At 46.3% G+C, this 21861-nt stretch overlaps 1 protein-coding gene across 2 annotated transcripts in view; it reads right to left on the reverse strand.

Annotated features, from left to right (window-relative positions):
• LOC147098487 (AN1-type zinc finger protein 4-like) overlaps positions 1-21861 on the reverse strand; it is a 35820-nt gene that overhangs the window by 5011 nt on the left and 8948 nt on the right. The window contains exons 3-5 of one of the 2 annotated variants that reach the window (XR_015074185.1): positions 8983-9058; positions 492-559; positions 259-398 (exon numbers count right to left, since the gene is read on the reverse strand). Coding sequence is in view for 1 of the 2 variants with exons in the window: in XM_085970232.1 (XP_085826358.1) it covers positions 492-559; positions 8983-9058 (144 nt within the window). In the remaining variant the exon portion in view is untranslated. The remainder of the gene's footprint in view (positions 1-258; positions 399-491; positions 560-8982; positions 9059-21861) is intronic. The other variant, XM_085970232.1, reaches the window with a different exon arrangement.

The raw sequence follows: 21861 nt of genomic DNA on the forward strand, positions 1-21861 counted from the left end.
TGGTGTGGGATCCTATGGAGGCACAAGACAATCCAGAAACTAAAAATTCTGCTGAAGGCTTGGAGAATTCAGATTCCCACATGCAACATCCAACACTAACCCATTTAAACAGAGTTGGAGTGAGGTGGGTGCAGGAGCAGCTCTCTGCTAACTCAAGGAAGCGAGTACCAATTCCCAAAGGGTTGGAAATTTGACCCCACAGCTGTGCATCAATAGCACTCAAACTCACTCAGCTGAATAAACTCCATCAGTTCTCACCTGTTTCTCTGCAAAAGCGAGGGACTGGATCTCAGTCGCGAAGAAAAAAACCCAAAAAGCACACATTTCCTGCCAGTCAATTGTGCTGTTGCATCAACAGCCATGGGGGAAGTTCACCATCCATGGTTGCACCATGCTGGCTGAAGGAAGAGGCACAGAGCTAAGAAGCAACAAGTGGGAAAAAACAATTCCATTTTCTTCCAACGTTCAGATGGTTGGTATTCTTTACTTACCCCTTCTGGTATTTATAGGGCCCCCTCTCATGGCGAGCACCAGTTTAAGAGTACAACCTTCTGATATACTGCAAATAGAAGACAGCAAACTGTGATAAACTGACAGTGACGTCTGACGCACATTGCAATGCACTGGTTGATCCAGTGGTTTGTTTGAACAATAATAATCCAGAGTAAAAATGTTGAGCAGCATCTGGAAAAATTCACAAACCCCCGTGCTGCTTTTACATCGTCACATTTCTGTAGCAAAGAACAGAAGGGTAGTTTGTGTCGTTACATCACAGACCTCCAAACTTTCTGCAACATTCTGGCTTCAGGTCAAACATGGGCATGGAACCCTATCACCCTCCCTCAGCTGATCAATCAGAACTCGTCCATGTTGAACATCACTTGGAGCAAGTACTGAGGGTAGCAATGGTGTGGAGATGCCGGTGTTGGACTGGGGTGGACAAATGTAAGAAATCACACAACACCAGGTTATAGTCCAACAGCTTTATTTGAAATGATGAAGGAGCAGCGCTCCGAAAGCTTGTGATTTCAAATAAAGCTGTTGGACTATAACCTGGTGTTGTGTGATTTCTTACATTTGAGGGTAGCAAGATCACAGAACGTAGTCTGGGTGGGGGACTTCAATATCCATCAAAAAAAAAGAGTAGCTCGGTCGTACCACCCTGACCGAGCCCTGAAGGACATAGCTGCCTGAGTGGGATTGCAGTAGGCGAGAGAACCAACACGGGGGAATAATATACTTGACAACATTTTGCAATTCAGGGCCAGAAACAGAACAAAAAAAGGTCAGTGGAATGATGAAATAGCTACGCTGATCTTGGTCTCTGCTGCAACAGTGTGCATCATTAGCAACGTATTTTTTTATATGTCGGGAGTTCAGCTGGAGAGAAACCCAGGGTGGGATTGGTTTGGGGTTGTGGGGGTGTGGTGATTATTCTTGTTTTATAAGAAGCATTGTAATTGGTTGCCTGTTTTCCTGCCTTGAGATATATGCTGTAAACTTATTTGTTAGTTGATTCCATGTGACCTGTGGTGGCCATCTTAAATTCAGTTTTCTACAGTTTGGTTGAGACTGGGTGCTCAACATGTACTTGCTGGTTTTTTAAGGTTAATAAAGCCTAGCTTTTGAAAGGCAATCTACTCTTTATTTCAATTTATTAACCTTTTGCTATAATGGAACGATATCTTCGACCGGAATGATTTAATGCTGACCCTAATTCTGCAGGAGTGGATGATCAATGGAAACATTGGTATCGTACATTTAAAAACTTTTTGGGTGTGTTGGATCAGCAATCTCTAAATAAGTTGGATATACTAATCAACTACATTGCTCCGGATGTGTATAAGTATATTTTGGACTGTGAAACTTATGAATTGGCTATTGCTACGTTGGAAAAAATTGTTAAACCCAAAAATGAGGTATTTGCACGTCATCTTTTATCTGCCCGTAGGCAGCAGGCGGGAGAATCCTTGGATGCTTATTTACAAGCACTCCGGCGCCTTGGTGCTAACTGTAATTATAAGGCCGTGTCTGCAGAAGAACATAGGGAAGAGTTGGTACGGGATGCATTTATTAATGGATTACTGTCTAGATCAATTCGTCAGCGGTTATTAGAAAATAAGATCTTGGATCTTAAGAGTGCTTTTGAGCAAGCCTCTACATTGGATTTGGCTCAGAGAAGTTCGGATTCTTATGCTCTTTTTGATCGGCCTGCGACCGTGGTTTCGGCAGTTCCGGATGAAAGGGAGTTACGTGGATTTAATAGGAGTGGTTTACCAGATTCCGAAACAGTTTCTACTTCGGCAGCTGTTGCCTCTAGGATTCAGAAGTGTTATTTTTGCGGGAACGCCCGGCACCCCCGTCTGAAGTGCCCTGCCCGGGAGGCTGTGTGTAGTAAATGCGGCAAGGGAGGTCATTACGCACATGTTTGCAAATCGGTTGCCTCCTCTGCGACCATTCAGCCTTTAGATAGGGCGTTTATTGCATCAGTTTCTGCCGCCTTTTCCCATGGCCTAAACAAAGCTATAGTTATGGCCCAAGTTAATGGGTTAGACGTGAAGGCCCTTATAGATACGGGCAGTACTGAGAGCTTTATAAGTCTTCAGTTTGTGAGGGAGAAGCGTTTGAAAATTTCGCCTGTTTCCCATCAGGTGTGTATGGCTCAGACGACTCTCACCTCACAAGTAGCTGGTTGTTGCCTTGTGAAATTAATTCTCCTAGGTAATACGTATACTGATATACGCCTATCCGTTCTGCCTAACCTCTGTGCGGACATTTTGATTGGTCATGATGTGCTTCAATTACATGAGTCCCTCAGTCTTTCTTTCGGAGGAACCAAGCCACCTTTGTCTATTTGTGGATTAACTTCTTTATTCATTTCTCCATTATCACTTTTTTCCAATTTGATGCCGGACTGTAAGCCAATTGCTACCAAGTCAAGAAGGTATAGCAGTCAGGATAAAGAATTTATTAATTCTGAAGTTCAACGTCTTTTATCGGAAGGAATCATTGAACCTAGTTTTTCGCCCTGGTGGGCACAGGTAGTTGTCACCACTAATGAGAGACATAAGAAGCGAATGGTGATAGACTACTCTCAAACTATTAACAGGTATACTCAATTAGATGCGTACCCCCTGCCTAAGATTGATGAGCTTATCAATAAAGTATCTCAATATAAGGTTTTTAGCACTATTGACCTAAAGAGTGCTTATCATCAGATTCCTATCGCCATATACGGCCTTTGAAGCTGGCGGAAAGCTGTACCAATGTGGTAAACCACTGTTATTGTTGCTCACCGTTGTTGTTGTTGTTGTTGTTGCACACTGTTGTATCTATGCATGCCTCAGCTGGCTCCGCCCCTGGCTCCACCCACACGCCCAGGTATAAAGGTGACTGCTCTGCAGCCCCCTGCCTTCTTGGAAACCAGTCAACCACGAGAGGCATGCTCTGTTCTTTGTTAATAAAAGCCTTTTAGTTACTCTCCTAACTCTCCGTCTTTTATGAGTAATTAATAGCGCATCAATTTTATTAACAAAGAACAGAGCATGCCTCTCGTGGTTGACTGGTTTCCAAATCCCATTCAGCAGACGTCGGTGGCTACTGTGTAGTGACCCTTTCAGTAAGGGGCACAGAATACAAAAATGTTAAACTTCTTGTCCTGCCCCATCTCTGCGCTGCCGTTCTACTGGGGTTGGATTTTCAGTGCCACCTTAAAAGTGTCACATTAGCGTACGGCGGACCCCTCCCCCCACTCAGTCTGCAGCCAGCAGCTTTTAAATCGTCCGCCGCGCACCATTTGCAGCCTCTCCACGCTTAAAGTCTCCCTCCCCCGCCCCCCCTTGTTCGCTAACCTCACCCGCGACTGTAAGCCCATCGCTACCAAAAGCAGGCGGTACAGTGCCGGGGATAGGAGCTTCATTAAATCCGAAGTAGCAAGACTCCTGAAGGAAGGGATTATTGAGGGTAGCACTAGCCCATGGCGAGCACAAGTGGTGGTAGTGAAGACTGGCGAAAAACAGCGCCTAGTTATTGACTACAGCCAGACGATCAATCGCTACACCCAGTTAGATGCATACCTACTCCCCCGCATATCTGACACGGTCAATCAGATAGCACAATACCGGGTGTTCTCGACGATTGATCTGAAGTCGGCATACCACCAGCTCCCCATCAGGGCTGAGGACCGCCAGTACACAGCTTTTGAAGCGGACGGTCGTCTCTACCACTTCCTCCGAGTCCCCTTCGGCGTCACCAACGGGGTTTCGGTCTTCCAAAGGGAGATGGACCGAATGGTTGACCAGAACGTGCTGCAGGCCACCTTCCCCTATCTAGACAACGTCACCATCTGCGGCCACGACCAGCAGGACCATGACGTTAACCTAGAGAAATTCCTCCGTACGGCCCAGCGGCTGAATCTAACATACAACAAGGACAAATGTATGTTTCGCACCACGCGCCTCGCCATTCTTGGCTGCGTAGTGGAGAACGGAGTCATCGGCCCCGACCCCGACAGAATGCGCCCCCTTATGGAGCTCCCCCTCCCCCACTGCCAAAAAGCACTGAAGAGATGCCTAGGGTTTTTCTCTTACTATGCTCAGTGGGTGCCCAACTATGTGGACAAAGCCAGACCCCTCATCAAGTCCACCTCCTTCCCCCTGACAGCAGAGGCATGTGCAGCCTTCACTCTCATAAAAAGAGATATTGCGAAGGCCACAATGCACGCAGTGGATGAGTCCATCCCTTTCCAAGTGGAGAGCGACGCATCAGACTTCGCCCTAGCTGCAACCCTTAACCAGGCAGGGAGACCCGTGGCCTTTTTCTCAAGGACCCTCCAGGGCCCCAAGATTCGACACTCCTCTGTCGAAAAGGAGGCCCAGGCCATTGTGGAAGCGGTGCGACATTGGAGGCATTACCTGGCCGGAAAACGATTTACCCTGCTCACTGACCAGCGTTCAGTGGCTTTTATGTTTAATAATAAGCAGAGGGGCAAAATCAAGAACGACAAGATCTTGAGGTGGAGAATTGAACTCTCCACCTACAATTACGATATCTTGTACCGGCCCGGGAAACTCAATGAGCCCCCAGATGCTCTATCACGTGGTACATGCGCCAACGCGCAGGTTGATAGACTGCAGACCCTCCACAATGACCTCTGCCACCCGGGGGTCACCAGGTTCTTCCATTTCATCAAATCCCGTAACCTGCCCTACTCCATCGAGGAGGTCAGGACCATGACCAGGAACTGCCAAATCTGTGCCGAGTGCAAACCGCATTTTTATAGGCCAGACAGAGCAAGCCTGATCAAGGCCACTCGCCCCTTCGAGCGCCTGAGCGTCGATTTTAAAGGGCCCCTCCCCTCCTCTGACCGCAACGTGTACGTCCTCAACATAATTGATGAGTACTCCCGTTTCCCGTTTGCCATCCCTTGCCCAGACATGACCAGTACCACGGTCATTAAATGTCTGAATGACCTTTTCGCCTTGTTCGGCTTCCCTAGCTATATCCATAGCGACCGGGGCTCATCCTTTATGAGCGACGAACTCCGTCAGTACCTGCTCACGAGAGGTATTGCTACAAGCAGAACCACCAGCTACAACTCCCGGGGGAACGGCCAGGTGGAAAGAGAGAACGCGACGGTTTGGAAGGCTGTCCTCTTAAACTTAAAATCTAAGGGCCTTCCGACCTCTCGCTGGCAGGAGGTCCTCCCTGCGGCGCTCCACTCCATTCGGTCACTGCTTTGTACGGCCACCAATGCCACCCCCCATGAAAAAATGTTCACTTTCCCCAGGAAGTCCACATCGGGGACCTCGCTACCGACATGGCTGACGTCTCCAGGACCCGTCCTACTGCAGAAGCACGTGAGGTCCCATAAAACGGACCCCCTGGTCGAGAGGGTGAGCCTCCTCCACGCCAACCCCCAGTATGCTTACGTGGCGTACCCGGACGGGCGGGAGGACACAGTCTCCATACGAGACCTCGCACCTTCGGGTGCCCCTGAAACACTACCATTGCCATCCACCACTACCCACAACCCAACCCCTGTAGACGGCATGCCGCAGCCCCAGGACCCGTCATTGACCACCCAACCACTCAATGAGACGCCAGATTCAACGTTGGATGCTACACCATCACGACGATCAGGACGGCATACAAGGCCACCTGATAGACTTACTTACACGAACCTTTAGTACACTTCACCCCGCCGGACTCAAATTTAAACAAGGGGTGAATGTGGTAAACCACTGTTATTGTTGCTCACCGTTGTTGTTGTTGTTGTTGCACACTGTTGTATCTATGCATGCCTCAGCTGGCTCCGCCCCTGGCTCCACCCACACGCCCAGGTATAAAAGGTGACTGCTCTGCAGCCCCCTGCCTTCTTGGAAACCAGTCAACCACGAGAGGCATGCTCTGTTCTTTGTTAATAAAAGCCTTTTAGTTACTCTCCTAACTCTCCGTCTTTTATGAGTAATTAATTGGTAATCAACCAGTTTTGCCGAGTACCATTCGGTGTTACTAACGGTGTCGCCTGTTTTCAACGGGCAATGGATGCTTTTATAAGTGATAACTCTCTCTCTGACACCTTCTCATATTTAGATGACGTAACGGTGTGTGGCAAATCAAGGGTGGAGCACGATTTTAATCTAGAAAGATTCCTTCAAGTTGCGGAAAAAGTTGGCTTAACTTTCAATAAAGAGAAGTGTATCTTTTCGACCACCGAGGTAAATTTACTGGGGTATATTATCTCGGGAAACAAGATTAAACCAGATCCAGAACGGCTGCGACCACTGATTGATTTACCTTGCCCTACTAATTCTAAGGCCTTGCAACGAGTTGTTGGACTGTTTTCTTATTATTCTAATTGGATTGCAAACTTCTCGCAGAAGATCCGGCCCCTTATTCGGGTTACGACATATCCTCTATCATGGGAGGCCAGGATGTGTTTTGATAATCTTAAAAAGGTTATCCTTGGAGCAGTTGTGCATTCTATTGATGAGCAGGTTCCCTTCGTGATTGAGACGGACGCTTCCGATTTTGCAATTGGGGCTACCTTGAACCAAAATGGAAGACCTGTGGCCTTTTTCTCACATACTCTGAGCAATAGTGAGCAGAGACATTCATCAATAGAGAAAGAGGCGTACGCAATAGTAGAAGCACTGCGTAAATGGAGACATTATTTATCTGGGCGACATTTTACGCTAGTAACTGACCAAAAATCTGTGTCCTTCATGTTTGATGTCAAACATTTCGGAAAGATTAAGAATGATAAAATAATGAGGTGGAGGATCGAGTTGGCATGCTACCATTTTGATATAGTCTATCGTCCGGGGAAGGATAATGTTGCCGCTGATGCGCTGTCGAGGGCTTATTGTTCTGTGCTTCACGGAGATACGCTTATTAATCTTCATAATGCTTTGTGCCATCCTGGTGTTACGAGGATGATACACTTCGTACGCAGTAAGAATTTGCCCTTTTCAGTTGAAGACGTCAAGTGGATGACTTCGTCATGCTCTGTCTGCGCCCGGTGTAAACCGAATTTCTTTAAGCCTCAACGAGCTCATCTTATAAAGGCTACTTCTCCCTTTGAACGCCTGAGCGTTGATTTTAAGGGGCCTCTTCCTTCAACGACTCAGAATCGATATATATTTACTGTTGTGGATGAGTTTTCAAGGTTCCCTTTTGCTTTTCCTTGTGCAGATGTATCAGCTGCTACAGTTATTAAATGTCTGACTCAACTTTTTGTCATCTTTGGGATGCCTGCGTATATCCATTCGGATCAGGGAAGTTCTTTTATGTCTTCCCAGTTGAAGGAATACCTCTAGAGTCGGGGAATTTCTACTAGCAGAACTACCCCGTATAATCCCCAGGGTAATGGACAGTGCGAACGATACAATGGGGTGATCTGGAAGGCAGTTATGTTGGCTTTGACATCCCGGAACCTTAAGAATACACAGTGGGAAATGGTACTGCCTGATGCCCTGCATTCCATTAGATCATTGCTTTCAACGGCTACTAATGTGACTCCCCATGAAAGGCTCTTCAACTATCCGCGGAGATCCACTACGGGATATTCGGTACCTTCATGACTTACTATGCAGGGACCTGTGCTGCTCCGACGCCATGTTAGACTGTCAAAGTATGATCCTTTAGTGGAGGAGGTGGAGCTATTGGAGGCAAATTCCCAATATGCTCACATTCGATTCCAAGATGGGAAAGAAAGTATGGTTTCAGTTAAAGACTTAGCTCCTTGTGGTGGCCAGCCCTCTCCTGAGGACATTAACAATAGCCATAATTCAGATAATGTTGTCGTCACAGATACTACGAACATTTCCAATCCTATTGCAGACACTTACAATTCTCTTAGTCTGCCCCCGATGGATGTTCATGACCCTCCCCATTTACCTTCTAATGGGACTTCCAATCCGGAAACCATTGATAATCGGGATATTGATAGTCTCCCTGCAGAAGATATTTCTGTGTCTCCTGGTGTGGGAGGGCAAGGAACTCCACCAAGGCTAAGAAGGTCGACACGAACAAGATATCCGGTCGACCGATTAAAAATGGACTTTTAAAATAATTAATAATTTAATAGTAAAATTTTAAAATTGTTGAAGGCATTATACATGTATTGCTCTAGTCATAAATAACTAATTGTAAACTGTAAAGGCTACCTAGGTTGAAGTATATTTTAAAAGGAGGGGTGAATGTGGTGATTATTCTTGTTTTATAAGAAGCATTGTAATTGGTTGCCTGTTATCCTGCCTTGAGATATATGCTGTAAACTTATTGGTTAGTTGATTCCATGTGACCTGTGGTGGCCATCTTAAATTCAGTTTTCTACAGTTTGGTTGAGACTGGGTGCTCAACATGTACTTGCTGTTTTTTTTATTTTTTTTTTAAGGTTAATAAAGCCTAGCTTTTGAAAGGCAATCTACTCTTTATTTCAGGGGGGCTGTTACATTTTTTTAAATGACCTCAGCTTACTTGTAGTCATGTAAACAGTATTCATCCTCCAGTTCCAGGTTGTTCCAGATCAGATGTTGCTGTGCTATGGGAATACCTATGGGGAAAAAAAGAGACACGTTCTATTAAACGTCGAGATAAAATGGTCACAATTCATTTAATTGATTAAAACTGGATGGAGCACTCAGCTGCGACCCAGGCATCGGCAACGACGAAGACACACACAGCCCAGCCGACCCTGCAAAGTCCTCCTCACTGACATCTGGGGACTGGTGCCGAAGTTGGAAGCAACAGTCTGACGATCATGCTCACAGAATCATATCCATCAGCCAGCGTCCCTGCCTCCACCGTCACCATCCCTAGGTATGTCCTGTCGCCCCGGTAGGACAGATCCACCAGAGGTGGAGGCACAATGGTATACAGTCAGGTGGCAGTGACCCAGGGAGTCCTCAACATTGACTCCAGACCCCATGAAGTCTCATGGCTTCAGGTCAAACGTGGGCATGGAACCCTACCACCCTCCCTCAGCTGATCAATCAGAACTCTTCCATGTTGAACATCACTTGGAGGAAGTACTGAGGTAGCTAGATCACAGAACGTAGTCTGGGTGGGGGACTTCAATGTCCATCAAAAAAAGAGTAGCTCGGTCGTACCACCCTGACCGAGCCCTGAAGGACATAGCTGCCTGACCGGCCTTGCAGTAGGTGAACCAACACGAGGGAATAATATACTTGACCTCACCCTCACTAATCTACCCGACGCAGATGTATCTATCCATGACGGTATTGGTAGGAGTGACCACCGCACAGACCTTATGGAGAGCAAGTCCAGTCTTCGCACTGAGGACACCGCCCCCCCCATCCCATCGTGTGGCATTACCACCGTGCTAAATGAGATAGATTCAGAACAGATCTAGCAGATCAAAACTGGGCATTCATGAGGCGCTGTGGGCCATTAGCAGCAGGAGCAGAATTCTATTCCACCACAATCTGTAACCTCATGGCCCGGCATATCCCTCACTCTGCCATTGCCTGGTTCAATGAGGAGTGTAGAAGAGCAAGCAAGGAGCAACACCAGGCATACTTGAAAATGAGCTGCCAACCTGGGGAAGCTACAATACAGGACAACATGTATGCTAAACAGTGAAAGCAGCATGCTATAGACAGAGCTAAGCGATCCCACAACCAACAGATCAGATCAAAGCTCTGCAGTCCTGCCACATCCAGTCGTGAATGGTGGAGGACATTTAAGCAACTAACAAAAGGTGGCGGGCAGCTCCATGAACATCCCCATCCCCAATGATGGCAGAACCCAGCACGTGAGTGCAAAAGACAAGGCTGAAGTGTCCACTACCATCTTCAGCCAAAAGTGCAGAGTGGATGATCCATCTCGGCCTCCTCCGGAGGTCCCCACCATCACAGATGCCAGTCTCCAGTCAATTCGATTCACTCCACGTGATATCAAGAAATGACTGAGTGCACTGGACACAACAAAGGCTACTGGTCCAGACAACATCCCAGGTGTGGTGCTGAAGACCGGTGCACCAGAACTAGCCGCACCTCTGCCCAAGTTCCAGTACAGCTACAACACTGGCATCTATTCGACAATGTGGAAAAGTGCCCAGGTATATCCTGTCCACAAAAAGCAGGACAAATCCAATCCAGCCAACACTCAATCATCAGCAAAGTGAATGGAGCGGTCTACAGTGCTATCAAGTGCCACTTAATCACCAATAATCTGCTCACCGATGGCCAGTTCGGGTTCCACTAGGACCACTCGGCTCCAGACCTCATTGCAACCTTGGTCCAACCATGGACAAAAGAGCTGAATTCCAGGTGAGGCAAGCGTGACTGCCCTGGACATAAAAGCAGCATTCGACCAAGCGTGGCATCAAGGAGCCCTAGAAAAACTGATGTCAATGGGGATCAGGGGAAAAACGCTTCAGTTTGTTGGAGGTTAATCATCTCAGCCCCAAGACATCGCTGCAGGAGTTCCTTCTCAAGGGCAAGTAGGGACGGGCAGTAAATGCCGGCCATGAATATTTAATTCAATGTAAAATCATGTACAGAAAGTGAAATAGAGAGGGAAAGAAAGATTGAATTGAGAGATAAAAGACAAAGAAATTTTTTTTTTTTTTAATGTAATTTTAATTAAAAAAATCTCCACCAATAATTAAAATCGAATGGATTGCGACGCCACACTTCTAAAAAATAAATAAGGTCAGAGAAGTTGTTTGGTAGTAATTAAGACTTATCACGCCATTAAAAATTCACCTGCACTTGAATGGACAAGCCCCAACTTTTTCTGGTGTGTTGAGTGGGTAAGAGCTGCAACCTCACGCCCTTCATGTGTTTGAAAGCCGCGTCTCTTGGTGAGGTACTGTTAGAGTGAAGCTTCTGGTGGAGCAGGGTAAATCGGACAGCAACTTCCTGATTTCCATATTTAACTGTGCATGCGCAGACGCTGGGAGTTGCTGTCCAATTTACTCCATAATAACAGTGAGCGCTGACAGCCTCACCATTATTCCTATCACAAAATCCGGGCCTATATAAATGGCGGAGAATAAAAAACATTTATAAAAAACACCGGTGTCTTACAGATTTATGCAGCAAGCTTTTAAAATCTAATGGAATGAGACGCCACACTTCTAAAAATTAATTTTCAGGGCCAGAGAGGTTGTTTGGTAGTAATTAAAACTTATCATGCTGTTAAAAGTTCACCTGCACTTAAATGGACAAGCCCCAACTGATCTTAAGTGCTGGTTAAACTTTAAAAAAAAGGTATTATATTTTACAGATTATGTAATACACACACATATATAAATACACACATATACATAAAAAGTGGATGGGAAGAGAAAGGGGGAAATAAAACTCCACTCACATTTGAAGTTAAAATTCTTTTTTTTTTAAAAACCTTGCAATTGTTAAAAAAAACTTATACTTTTTTTTTTAAAAAGCCTTGCAATTACTTTTTCCAAAGCCTTGCAATTACTTTTTTGAAAACCTTGCAAATGTTTTAGATGAAAGCCTTGCAATTACAGGAAACTCTTTTTTATCCAGCACCGACGGGATCGACGTGGTACCGGTTGATCAAAAAGTCCGGATTACAGCGAGGTATACTTACCAAGGTACGAGAGCCCCGTACACGGCCACAGGTGCAGGAGCCCCGGTTACACGGCACTTGTGCAAGAGTCCCGGTTACACGGCCACAGATCCAGGAACCCCGGTTACACGGCCACTAATATATAGTAAAACTTACCTGAACCTACTCCTGAATTTTGCCAGTTAAGAGAGATTTCCGGATATTTAGGTGCCGGTTAAAAGAAAGTTTCCTGTATTATGCTACAGTGATCAAGGTTAGCCCTTAACACTGCCTATTCTGAAAAGGTACAAGTGCCCATATAGCAGAGGCGTGTAGTCCGCCCAGGAACCCATGGGCCCAGTGGGATTCGGAAGCATTCAGCAGAGCCTGTTGCAAAGTGGGAACTCTGAACACAACATAGGAACAGGAGGAGGCCATTCAGCCCCTCGAGCCTGTTGCGTCATTCAACAAGACCATGGCTGATCTGCGACCTAACTCCATATACCCACCTTTGGCCCATATCCCTTAATACCTTTGGTTAACAAAAATCTATCAATCTCAGATTTATAGTTAACAATTGACCCAGTAGCAATTGCCGTTTGCAGAAGAGAGTTCCAAACTTCTACCACCCTTTGTATGTAGGAGTGTTTCCTAATTTCACTCTTGAAAGGTCTGGCTCTAACTTTTAGACTCTGCCCCCTAGTCCTAGAATCCCCAACCAGCGGAAATAGTTTCTCTCTATCTACCCCATCAGTTTTCCTTAATATTTTGAAAACTTCAATCAAAGCAAGTGTCAGCAGGTGAACATTTAGGGAACAGTGATCATAGTATCATAAGGTTTAGATTAGCTATGGAAAAGGACAGGGAGCAATCTAGAGTAAAAATACTTAATTGGAGGAAGGCCAATTTCAGTGGGATGAGAATGGATCTGGCCCGGGTAAATTGGAATCAAAGATTGGCAGGCAAAACTGTAGTGGAACAATGGGCTGCCTTTAAAGAGGAAATAGATCAGGTACAGTCGAAGTATATTCCCACTAGGGAGAAAGGTTAGGGAACTAAAGTCAGAGCTCCCTGGATGACGAAAGAGGTAGAGAGTAAGATGAAGCAGAAAAAGAGCGTGTATGACAGATGTCAGATCGAGAATACATCAGAGAATCGGGCTAAATATAGAAAGTTCAGAGAAGTGAAAAGGAAAATAAGAGGGGCAAAGAGAGGGTATGAGAATAGAATGGCAACCAACATAAAAGGTAATCCAAAAGTCTTCCTTTTGCAGATGACACAAACCTTGGAAGTACAGTGAACAGTGAGGAGGAGAGCGATAGACTTCAAGAGGACACAGACAGGTTGGTGGAATGGACGGACACGTGGCGGATGAAATTTAATACAGCAAAGGGCAAAGTGATACATTTTGGTAGAAATAATGAGAGGCAATATAAACTAAAGGGTACAATCCTAAAGGGGGTGCATGAACAGAGAGACCTGGGGGTACATGTGCACAAATCGTTGAAGGTGGCAGGACAGGTTGAGAAAGCAGTTAAAAAAGCATACGGGATCCTGGGCTTCATGAATAGAGGTATAGAGTACAAAAGCGTGGAAATTATGAACGAACTTGTATAAAACACTGGTTCGGCCTCAACTGGAGTATTGTGCCCAATTCTGGGCACCGCACTTTAGGAAGGATGTGAAGGCCTTAGCGAGGATGCAGAAAAGATTTACAAGAATGGTTCCAGGGATGAGCGACTTCAGTTACGTGGATAGACTGGAGAAGCTGGGGTTGTTCTCCTTAGAGCAGAGGAGGTTGAGAGGAGATTTGATAGAGGTGTTCAAAATCATGAGGGGGTCTGGACAGAGTAGATAGAGAGAAACTGTTCCCATTGGCAGAGGAGTCGAGAACCAGAGGACACAGATTTAAGGTGATTGGCAGAAGAACCAAAGGCGACATGAGGAAAAACTTTTTACGCAGCGAGTGGTTAGGATCTGGAATGCACTTCCTGAAAGGGTGGTGGAGGAAGATTCAATCATGGCTTTCAAAAGGGAATTAGATAAGTACTTGAAAGAAAAACATTTGCAGGGCTACAGGGAAAGGGCGGGGGAGTGGGACTAGCTGAAGTGCTCTTGCAGAGAGCTAGCACGGGCTCGACGGGCCGAATGGCCTTCTTCCGTGCTGTAACCACTCTATGATTCTGTAAATCACCCCTTAACTTTCTAAATTCCAGGGAATATAACCCTAGTTTGTGTAATTTAGCCATTGGAGTTCAGTATCATTCTGGTAAACCTACGCTGCACTCCCTCCAAGGCCAATATATCCTTCCTACGGTGCGGTGCCCAGAACTGCTCACAGTGCTCCAGGTGTGGTCTAAGCAGAGCTTTGTATAGCTGCAGCATAACTTCTACCCCCTAGTCCTCTGCATATAAAGCCCAGCATTCCATTCGCCATTTTGATTATTTTCTGTACCTGTTCATGACATTTTAATGATCTATGTACATGGACCCCCAAGTCTCTTTGGACCTCCAATGTTTTTAGCTTTTCACCATTTAGAAAGTCCCCTGTTCTATCCTTGTTAGGTCCAAAGTGGGTGACCTCACACTTGCTTATATTGAAATCCATTTGCCACAGTTTTGCCCATTCACTTAATCTATTAATATCCCTTTGTAATTTTATGCTTCCATCTACACTGCTTACAATGCCGCCTATCTGTGTCATCGGCAAACTTGGATATGTGGCTTTCTATCCCATCATCAAATAAATACGGTGAATAACTGAGGCCCCAACACAGATCCTTGCGGGACACCACTAATCACATCCTGCCAATTTGAGTACCTACCCATTATCCCTACTGCCTGTCTCCTGCCACTCAGCCAATTTCCTAACCAGGTCAATAATTTAATAATAGAGGGTTGAGCTTCAACTTTTGCTAACAGTCTCTTATGAGGGACTTTATCAAATGCCTTCAGGAAGTCCATATAAATACAGGAAACTTTCTTTTATCCGGCCCCTAAATAACCGGAAATGTTGGTTAACCAGCAAAATTCAGGAGTAGGTTCAGGTAACTTTTATTACGTTTTTTACTCCATTTGTTGCTGTGCAAGGGTGTGGCTGCAGCTGTTGCTAAGCTACAGAGACGCTTGCAACGTGTGCCCATTGTTCTGAAGCTGTTGCTAAGCAACAGGGTTTGTTGCTTTATACGGAGCTCGGAGCTCCGTGCTCCGTATCTTTTACTATAGCGTTCGGTTATCCGGAATTGTTGATGAACCGGCACCACGTCGGTCCCGTCGGTGCCGGATAACAGAAAGTTTCCTGTAACATTTCCCCGTCCACTACTTTAGTCACCTCTTCAAAAAATTCAATCAAGTTTGTCAGGCAGGAACTACCCTTTACAAATCCATGCTGGCTCGCTGATCAGCTGAAAATTTTCGAAGTTATTCAGTCGCTCAATCGTTAATTATAGACCGACAACAGATGTTAGGCTAACTGGTCTATAATTTCCCTGGTTTCCCCCTCTCTCCTTTCTTAAACAGCGGAGTGACAGGCGCAATTTTCCAATCTAAAGGAACGGTTCCCGAATCGAGAGAACTTTGGAAGATTATAGTTATGACATCTGCAATGTTCTCATCTACTTCCTTTTAAACCCTGGGATGGAAACCATCCGGTCCTGGGGATTTGTCACTCTTGGTGCCATTATTTTCTTCAACTCTGTTATTTTGCTTACGGTAACTTTGGCGAGTCCATGTCCCTGTTTCAGTAGGAGTTTCCTTGGGATGTCTAGCGTGCTATCCACTTCCTCTACTGTAAATACTGACGCAAAGTAATAATTCAACGTGTCCACCATTTCCTTATTCTCATTTACAATATCACAGTTATCAGGTTTCAAGGGGCTAACGTTGCTCCTGACCACCTGCTTTTTAATATAACTGTAAAATAATTGTGCTGATTTTGATATCCCTTTTTGTAGCGCTTACCATCTGCCAGGTCCCATACTAGGCGTCTAGAGAAAAGTACAAAACTCTAAAACCAAAGAAAGGTAAAACTTAAACGGACAAGGGTAGCACTCTCGCCTCGGAGTCATAAGGCTGTGGGTTCAAGTCCCACTCCAGAGACTTGAGCGTATGATCTAGGCAGAACTGAGGGAGTGCTGCATCGTCAGAGGTGCTATCTTTCAGATGGCACGTTAACCCCAGGCCCTGTCAGCCCTCTAGTGAATGTAAAAGATTCCATGACACTATCGGAAGAGTAGTGGAGTGCTCCCTCGTGTCCTGGGGCCAATACTTATCCCTCAACCCACATCACAAAAACAGATTATCACATTGCTGTTTGTGGGACCTTGCTGTGTGCAAATTGCTGCTGTCTTTCCTAAATTACAACAGTGACTACACTTCAAGTACTTCATTGGCTGTAAAGCGCTTTTGGAGGTCCTGAGGTTGTGGAAGGCGCTATAGAAATGCAAGTCTTTCATTCTTTTCAGCAGCCCAGCTCGCCAGAAAATAGAAACATAGGTTTATGCTAATGTAAAGAATTCACTATTTGCTTGCTCAAAGGAATATTCTTTGCCGCTTTGTTCCAATATACAGCTGAATGCAGAAAACCCGGAACATAAAGCAAGTGCTCAGATGCTCTTATATGGAAATGCTGCACAGTAGTTGTTTGCAAAGTCAAATTTTCCCAACAAAATTTGACTTTAAAATGCAACAAGAAGCTACAAGAAGAAGCAGAAATTCTGAAAACAAGTCAGCAAAGTTCATTCAACAGACAAACCAAAAACAATTTCTAAAACCAAGAAAATGCATTTCTAAGTTACAATGAGAAGGAATTCAGACCTTGGGCCCCACACCCCTCACCCCCACTCACTCTGGAGTGGGCCATTCTACTAATGCAGAAGTTGGCTGAAAATCAGTACTGGAAGATTATAAAAGGCATTAATTCAACGGTTATGAATTGAACAAAATCCCCAACCTGCTTGACAGTTAGAATCATACTGCACAGAGGGAGGCCATTTAGCCCATCATGGCTCTTTGAAAGAGCTATACAATTAGTCCCACTCCCCCGCTCTTTCCCCATAGCCCTGCAAATGCTTCCCTTTCAAGAATATATCCAATTCCCTTTTGAATCTGCTTCTACCACCCTTTCAGGCAGTGCACTACAGATCATAACAACTCAGTGTAAAAAAGATTCTCCTCAGCTTGTGCTCAGGGTTGTACAAGAATATACAGTACAAGGCAAGGGCGAGAAAAGACCACTTGACCATCGAAGCTCACCCCCTCCTACATCCCCAGTCTCACATCACTGTATTCAACTGTACGTTAAACTATATTTTTGCCTCGATTCAGTATTTGGCGTAACATTTCAAACTTCTCAACTCAGTCGTTTGCCTGTGCACGAACTGGCTGTCGCCTAGGCCTATGAAACAGTCCTAAAGTAGTTCATTGGCTGTGAAGTGCTTTCAACATTCTGAGGACATGAAAGGTATTACAGAAACGCAGCATCTTTTTTTCTTTGGTTTTAAATTTAGGGCCTGGGCGGCTGAAGGAACAGTGGGGTGAAGGGAGCAGGGGGTGCACGAGAAGCCAGGGTTGGGGGAAACGCAGAGTTCTGGGTGGGTTGTAGGGCTGGAGGAGGTTACAGAGATGGGGAGGGGCGAGACCGTGAAGGGATTTGAACATGAGGATGAGAATTTCTAAATTGGTGGTGTTGCGAGACTGGGAGCCAAGTTAGGGCAGCGAGCACAGGGGTGATGTGTGAACGGGACTTGGTGCGAGTTAGGATCTGGGCAGCAGTTTTGGATGAACTGAAGTTTATGGAAGGTGGAGGATAGGACGCTGGTCAGGAAAGCATTGGAAGAGTCAAGTCTGGAGCCGACAATGACATGGATGAGGGTTTCAGCAGCAGATAGGCTGATGCAGGGGCGGAGACAGGCGATGTTACGGAGGTGGAAGTAGGCAGTCTTTGAGAAAGTGAGAATGTGGGGCCAGAAGCTCGGCTCAGGGTCAAACAGGATGCTGAGGTTGCAAATACTTTGCTTCAACTCGAGGCAGTGGGCAAGGAGGGGGGTGTAATCAGTGGGGAGAGTTTGTGGTGGGGGCTGAAGAGAAAATTGTGGCTCATCCACGACTGGACGTCAGACAAGCAGGCTGGCAAAACAGAGACGGAGGAGGGGGTCCAAGGATAGATCCTTGGGGGACTCCAGAGATAACGATGCAGGGGGAGGAAGAAGAGTCATTTCTGGAGGTGCTCTGACTACGATTGAATCTGTAAGCATGGAACCAAGCGAGGGCAGTCCCACTCAGCTGGACAATGGACGCAAGGCGTTGGAGGAGGATGGTACGGTCGAGCCTGTCAAAGACGGCAAAGAGGTCAAGAAAGATGAAGAGGGATAGTGCATCATGGTCACAGTCACAGAGAATGTCATTTGGGCCATTTTATGCTGTGGGAGGGATGGAAACCTGATTAGAGAGATTCAAACATGGGAGTTATCAAAAGATGGGCATGGATTTGGGAAGCGACAATACGTTCAACGACTTGAGAGGGAAGGGAGGTTGTTGATAGTTTGCAAGGATAGAGGGTGGGATTTTTAAGGAGGTGGGTGATGATGGCGGTTTTGAAAGGGACCTAAAGAGAGGAAACGAAAGGGAGGGGGGATGGTACCTAAAGAGAGGAATCTATTTACAATGTCAGCTAGCATGGGGGCCAGGAAGGAAAGTTTAGTGGGAATGGGTCAAGTGAGGAAGAGGTGGGTCTCGTAGACAGGATGAGTTTGGAAAGCACACAAGGAGAAATAGGAGAAAAACTGGAGAAAGACACAGGTTTAGGGCTGGAGCAGGGGGAACATTGGGAGAAGATTTGGCTTGGCGGGCAAGGAGAAGGGGCGATGCGGCAGAGGCAGCTGAATGAATGGTCCCAATCTTAGTGGCAAAGAAGTTTGAGCTCCTCGCACTTGTTCTTGGAAGCGAGGACGGACAAGTAGGCGGGAGGTGTTTAAGGAGACTGTTGTTAGGGGAGAAAAGAGGCCGAGTGGTTATCTTTGGAGTCCAAGATGATCCTGAGGTAGTGACCGTTTTTGGCAGATGAGACCAAGGCCGGATAGTTCTTGATGTGGTCCAGCCAGATCTGGCGATGGATGGCTAAGCGAGCAGCGCAGGGAAAGTCAGTGAGCGAGGAGAATGGGGCAGTTGGAGCTGCTGCTCGTAGAGAGGCAACGATGAGTGCCTCAATAAGCCCTTTGGAGAATGACAAGAGAATAGCTGTGGGTTAATTCAAGGGGATTCAAGACTGGGACGGTGGCAGCAGACTACATAGGTAGAGGATTGGGGTGGGGAGGGCAAAGTATCTGAAAGGGGAGAAATGAAAGGTGGCATGCATGGGTGACTGGAAGGAGAGGAGATAGGAGAGAAAAGCCCAAGGTGGGTCAAGACATTAGAAAAGAAAAGGAGGTGGAAGTAATGGGCTCGGGTCCAGAGCGGCAGCCAAAATGTGCACACGAATGGACAGAGGGATTTCAGGTTACATAGGCACGGCAAAGATTAGGACAGATATATCTAAATTATAACATTTAATAATTTATATACTTTACTGAGGACCTCCTTAACCACCGGTCACATTTTTGGGTTTCTTTACTTGTCTACTTTCTCCAGCTAGCTTTGACTTCTGTGTTCCAGATTGCTCACAGACGAGTCCTAAATTGCTGTATCAGAGAGAATTTCATTTGTCCAGATATTCAGGTAAATGAGTTGTGTGACCAGGGAACTCTCTCCAGTTTATTTTAGCTAATTTTATCACGTGCCCTCAGGTGATTCCTGATTTCAGAGTATGGCAGAATCACACGACTGTAGAGTTTCGACAACTGCTGTGCTAAAACCACGATGCAAATATTATTGTTATCTAGCAGTTATTTGTCTTTTCTCACCCTCTACAGAAGCTATCTGGCCTGACAATCTCCAGTCAAAGGCTTCAGACATTTGAAGACAAAATACTTTGAAAAAGCTAATTTAAATATCCGCTGTATCCTTTACCAATGCATACATGCTATTTTCTTCTGGTAGTGTGAAAATGCCAAGATTATTATTTTTTTTTTTAATGTATTCATTCACGTTACGTGCCGTCGCTGGCAAGGCCAGCATTTATTGCCCATCCTAGTTGCCCTTGAGAAGGTGGTGGTGAGCCGCCTTCTTGAACCGCTGCAGTCCGTGTGGTGAAGGTACTCCCACAGTGCTGTTAGGGAGGGAGTTCCAGGATTTTGACCCAGCGATGATGAAGGATCGGCAATATACTTCTAAGTCAGGATGGTGTGTGACTTGGAGGGAAACTTGGAGGTGGTGGTGTTCCCGTGTGCCTGCTGCCCTTGTCCTTCTACGTGGTAGAGGTCGTGGGTTTGGGAGGTACTGCCGAAGAAGCCTTGGCGAGTTGCTGTAATGCATCTTGTAGATGGTGCACACTGCAGACACGGTGGAGGGAGTGAATGTTTAAGATGGTGGATGGGATGCCACTCAAGCGGACTGCTTTGTCCTGGATGGTGTCGAGCTTCGAGTGTTGTTGGAGCTGCACTCATCCAGGCAAGTGGAGAGTGTTCCATCACACTCCTGACGTTGGGCAGTCAGGAGCAATGTTCCCTTTGATTTCTTGGGGGGGTGTGCCGTCCCTGCAAGGGGCTGCGTGGCCGAATCAAAATACCACACATGCGCGGTTTTTCCCATTTAAAAGCCAGTGAGCCGGCTGCGCGTGAGCTGTAGAGGCCGCGCAGCTTAACAGGAATACTGATCAGGAGTCACTTGCTGCAGAATACCCGGCCTCTGACCTGCTCTTGTTGCCACAGTATTTACTCGGCTGTTCCAGTTAAGTTTCTGGTCAATGGTGACCCCCCCCCAGGATGGTGCGGGATTCGGCGATGGTAATGCCGTTGAATGTCAAGGGGCAACGGTTAGACATTCGCTTGTTGGAGATGGTAATTACCTGGCACTTGTGTGGCGCAAATGTTACTTGCCACTTATCAGCCCAAACCTGGAGGTTGCCCAGGTCTTGCTGCATGTGGGGATGAACTGCTTCATTGTCTGAGAAATTGCGACTGGAACTGAACACAGCAATCATCAGCGAATATCCCCACTTCTGACCTTATGTTGGAGGGAAGGTCATTAAGGAGCTGGGCCAAGGGCCTAGGACACTGCCCTGAGGAACTCCTGCTGCGATGACCTAAGGCTGAGATGATTGACCTCCAATAGCCACAACAATCTTCCTTTATGCTAGGTATGACACCAGCCAGTGGAAAGTTTACCCCGATTCCCATTGACTTCAGTTTTACTTGGGCTCTTTGATGCCACATTCGGTCAAATGCTGCCTTGATGTCGAGGGCAGTCACTCTCACCTCACCTCTGGAATTCAGCTCTTTTGTCCATGTTTGGACCAAGGCTGCAATGAGGCCTGGAGCCAAGTGGTCTTGGCGGAACCTAAACTGAGCATCGATGAGCAGGTTATTGGTGAGTAAGTGCCGCTTGATAGCACTGTTGAGTACACCTTCCATCACTTTGCTGATGATTGAGAGTAGACTGATGGGACGGTATTTAGCCAAATTGGATTTGTCCTTTTTGTGGACAGGACATACCTGGGCAATATACCACTTTGTCAGGGATATGCCAGTGTTGTAGCTGTACTGGAACAGCTTGGCTAGAGGCACGGCTAGTTCTGGAGTACAAGTCTTCAGCACGATGTTGTTGGGGCCCATAGCCTTTGCTGTATCCAGTGCGCTCAGCCGTTTCTTGATATCACGTGGAGTGAATCGAATTGGCTGAAGACTGACATCTGTGATGGTGGGGACCTCGGGAGTAGGCCGA

Source organism: Somniosus microcephalus, chromosome 29 (assembly GCF_052327205.1).
Source record: "Somniosus microcephalus isolate GS21.2 chromosome 29, FLI_Smic_1.0, whole genome shotgun sequence".
NCBI classification, from domain to species: domain Eukaryota; kingdom Metazoa; phylum Chordata; class Chondrichthyes; order Squaliformes; family Somniosidae; genus Somniosus; species Somniosus microcephalus.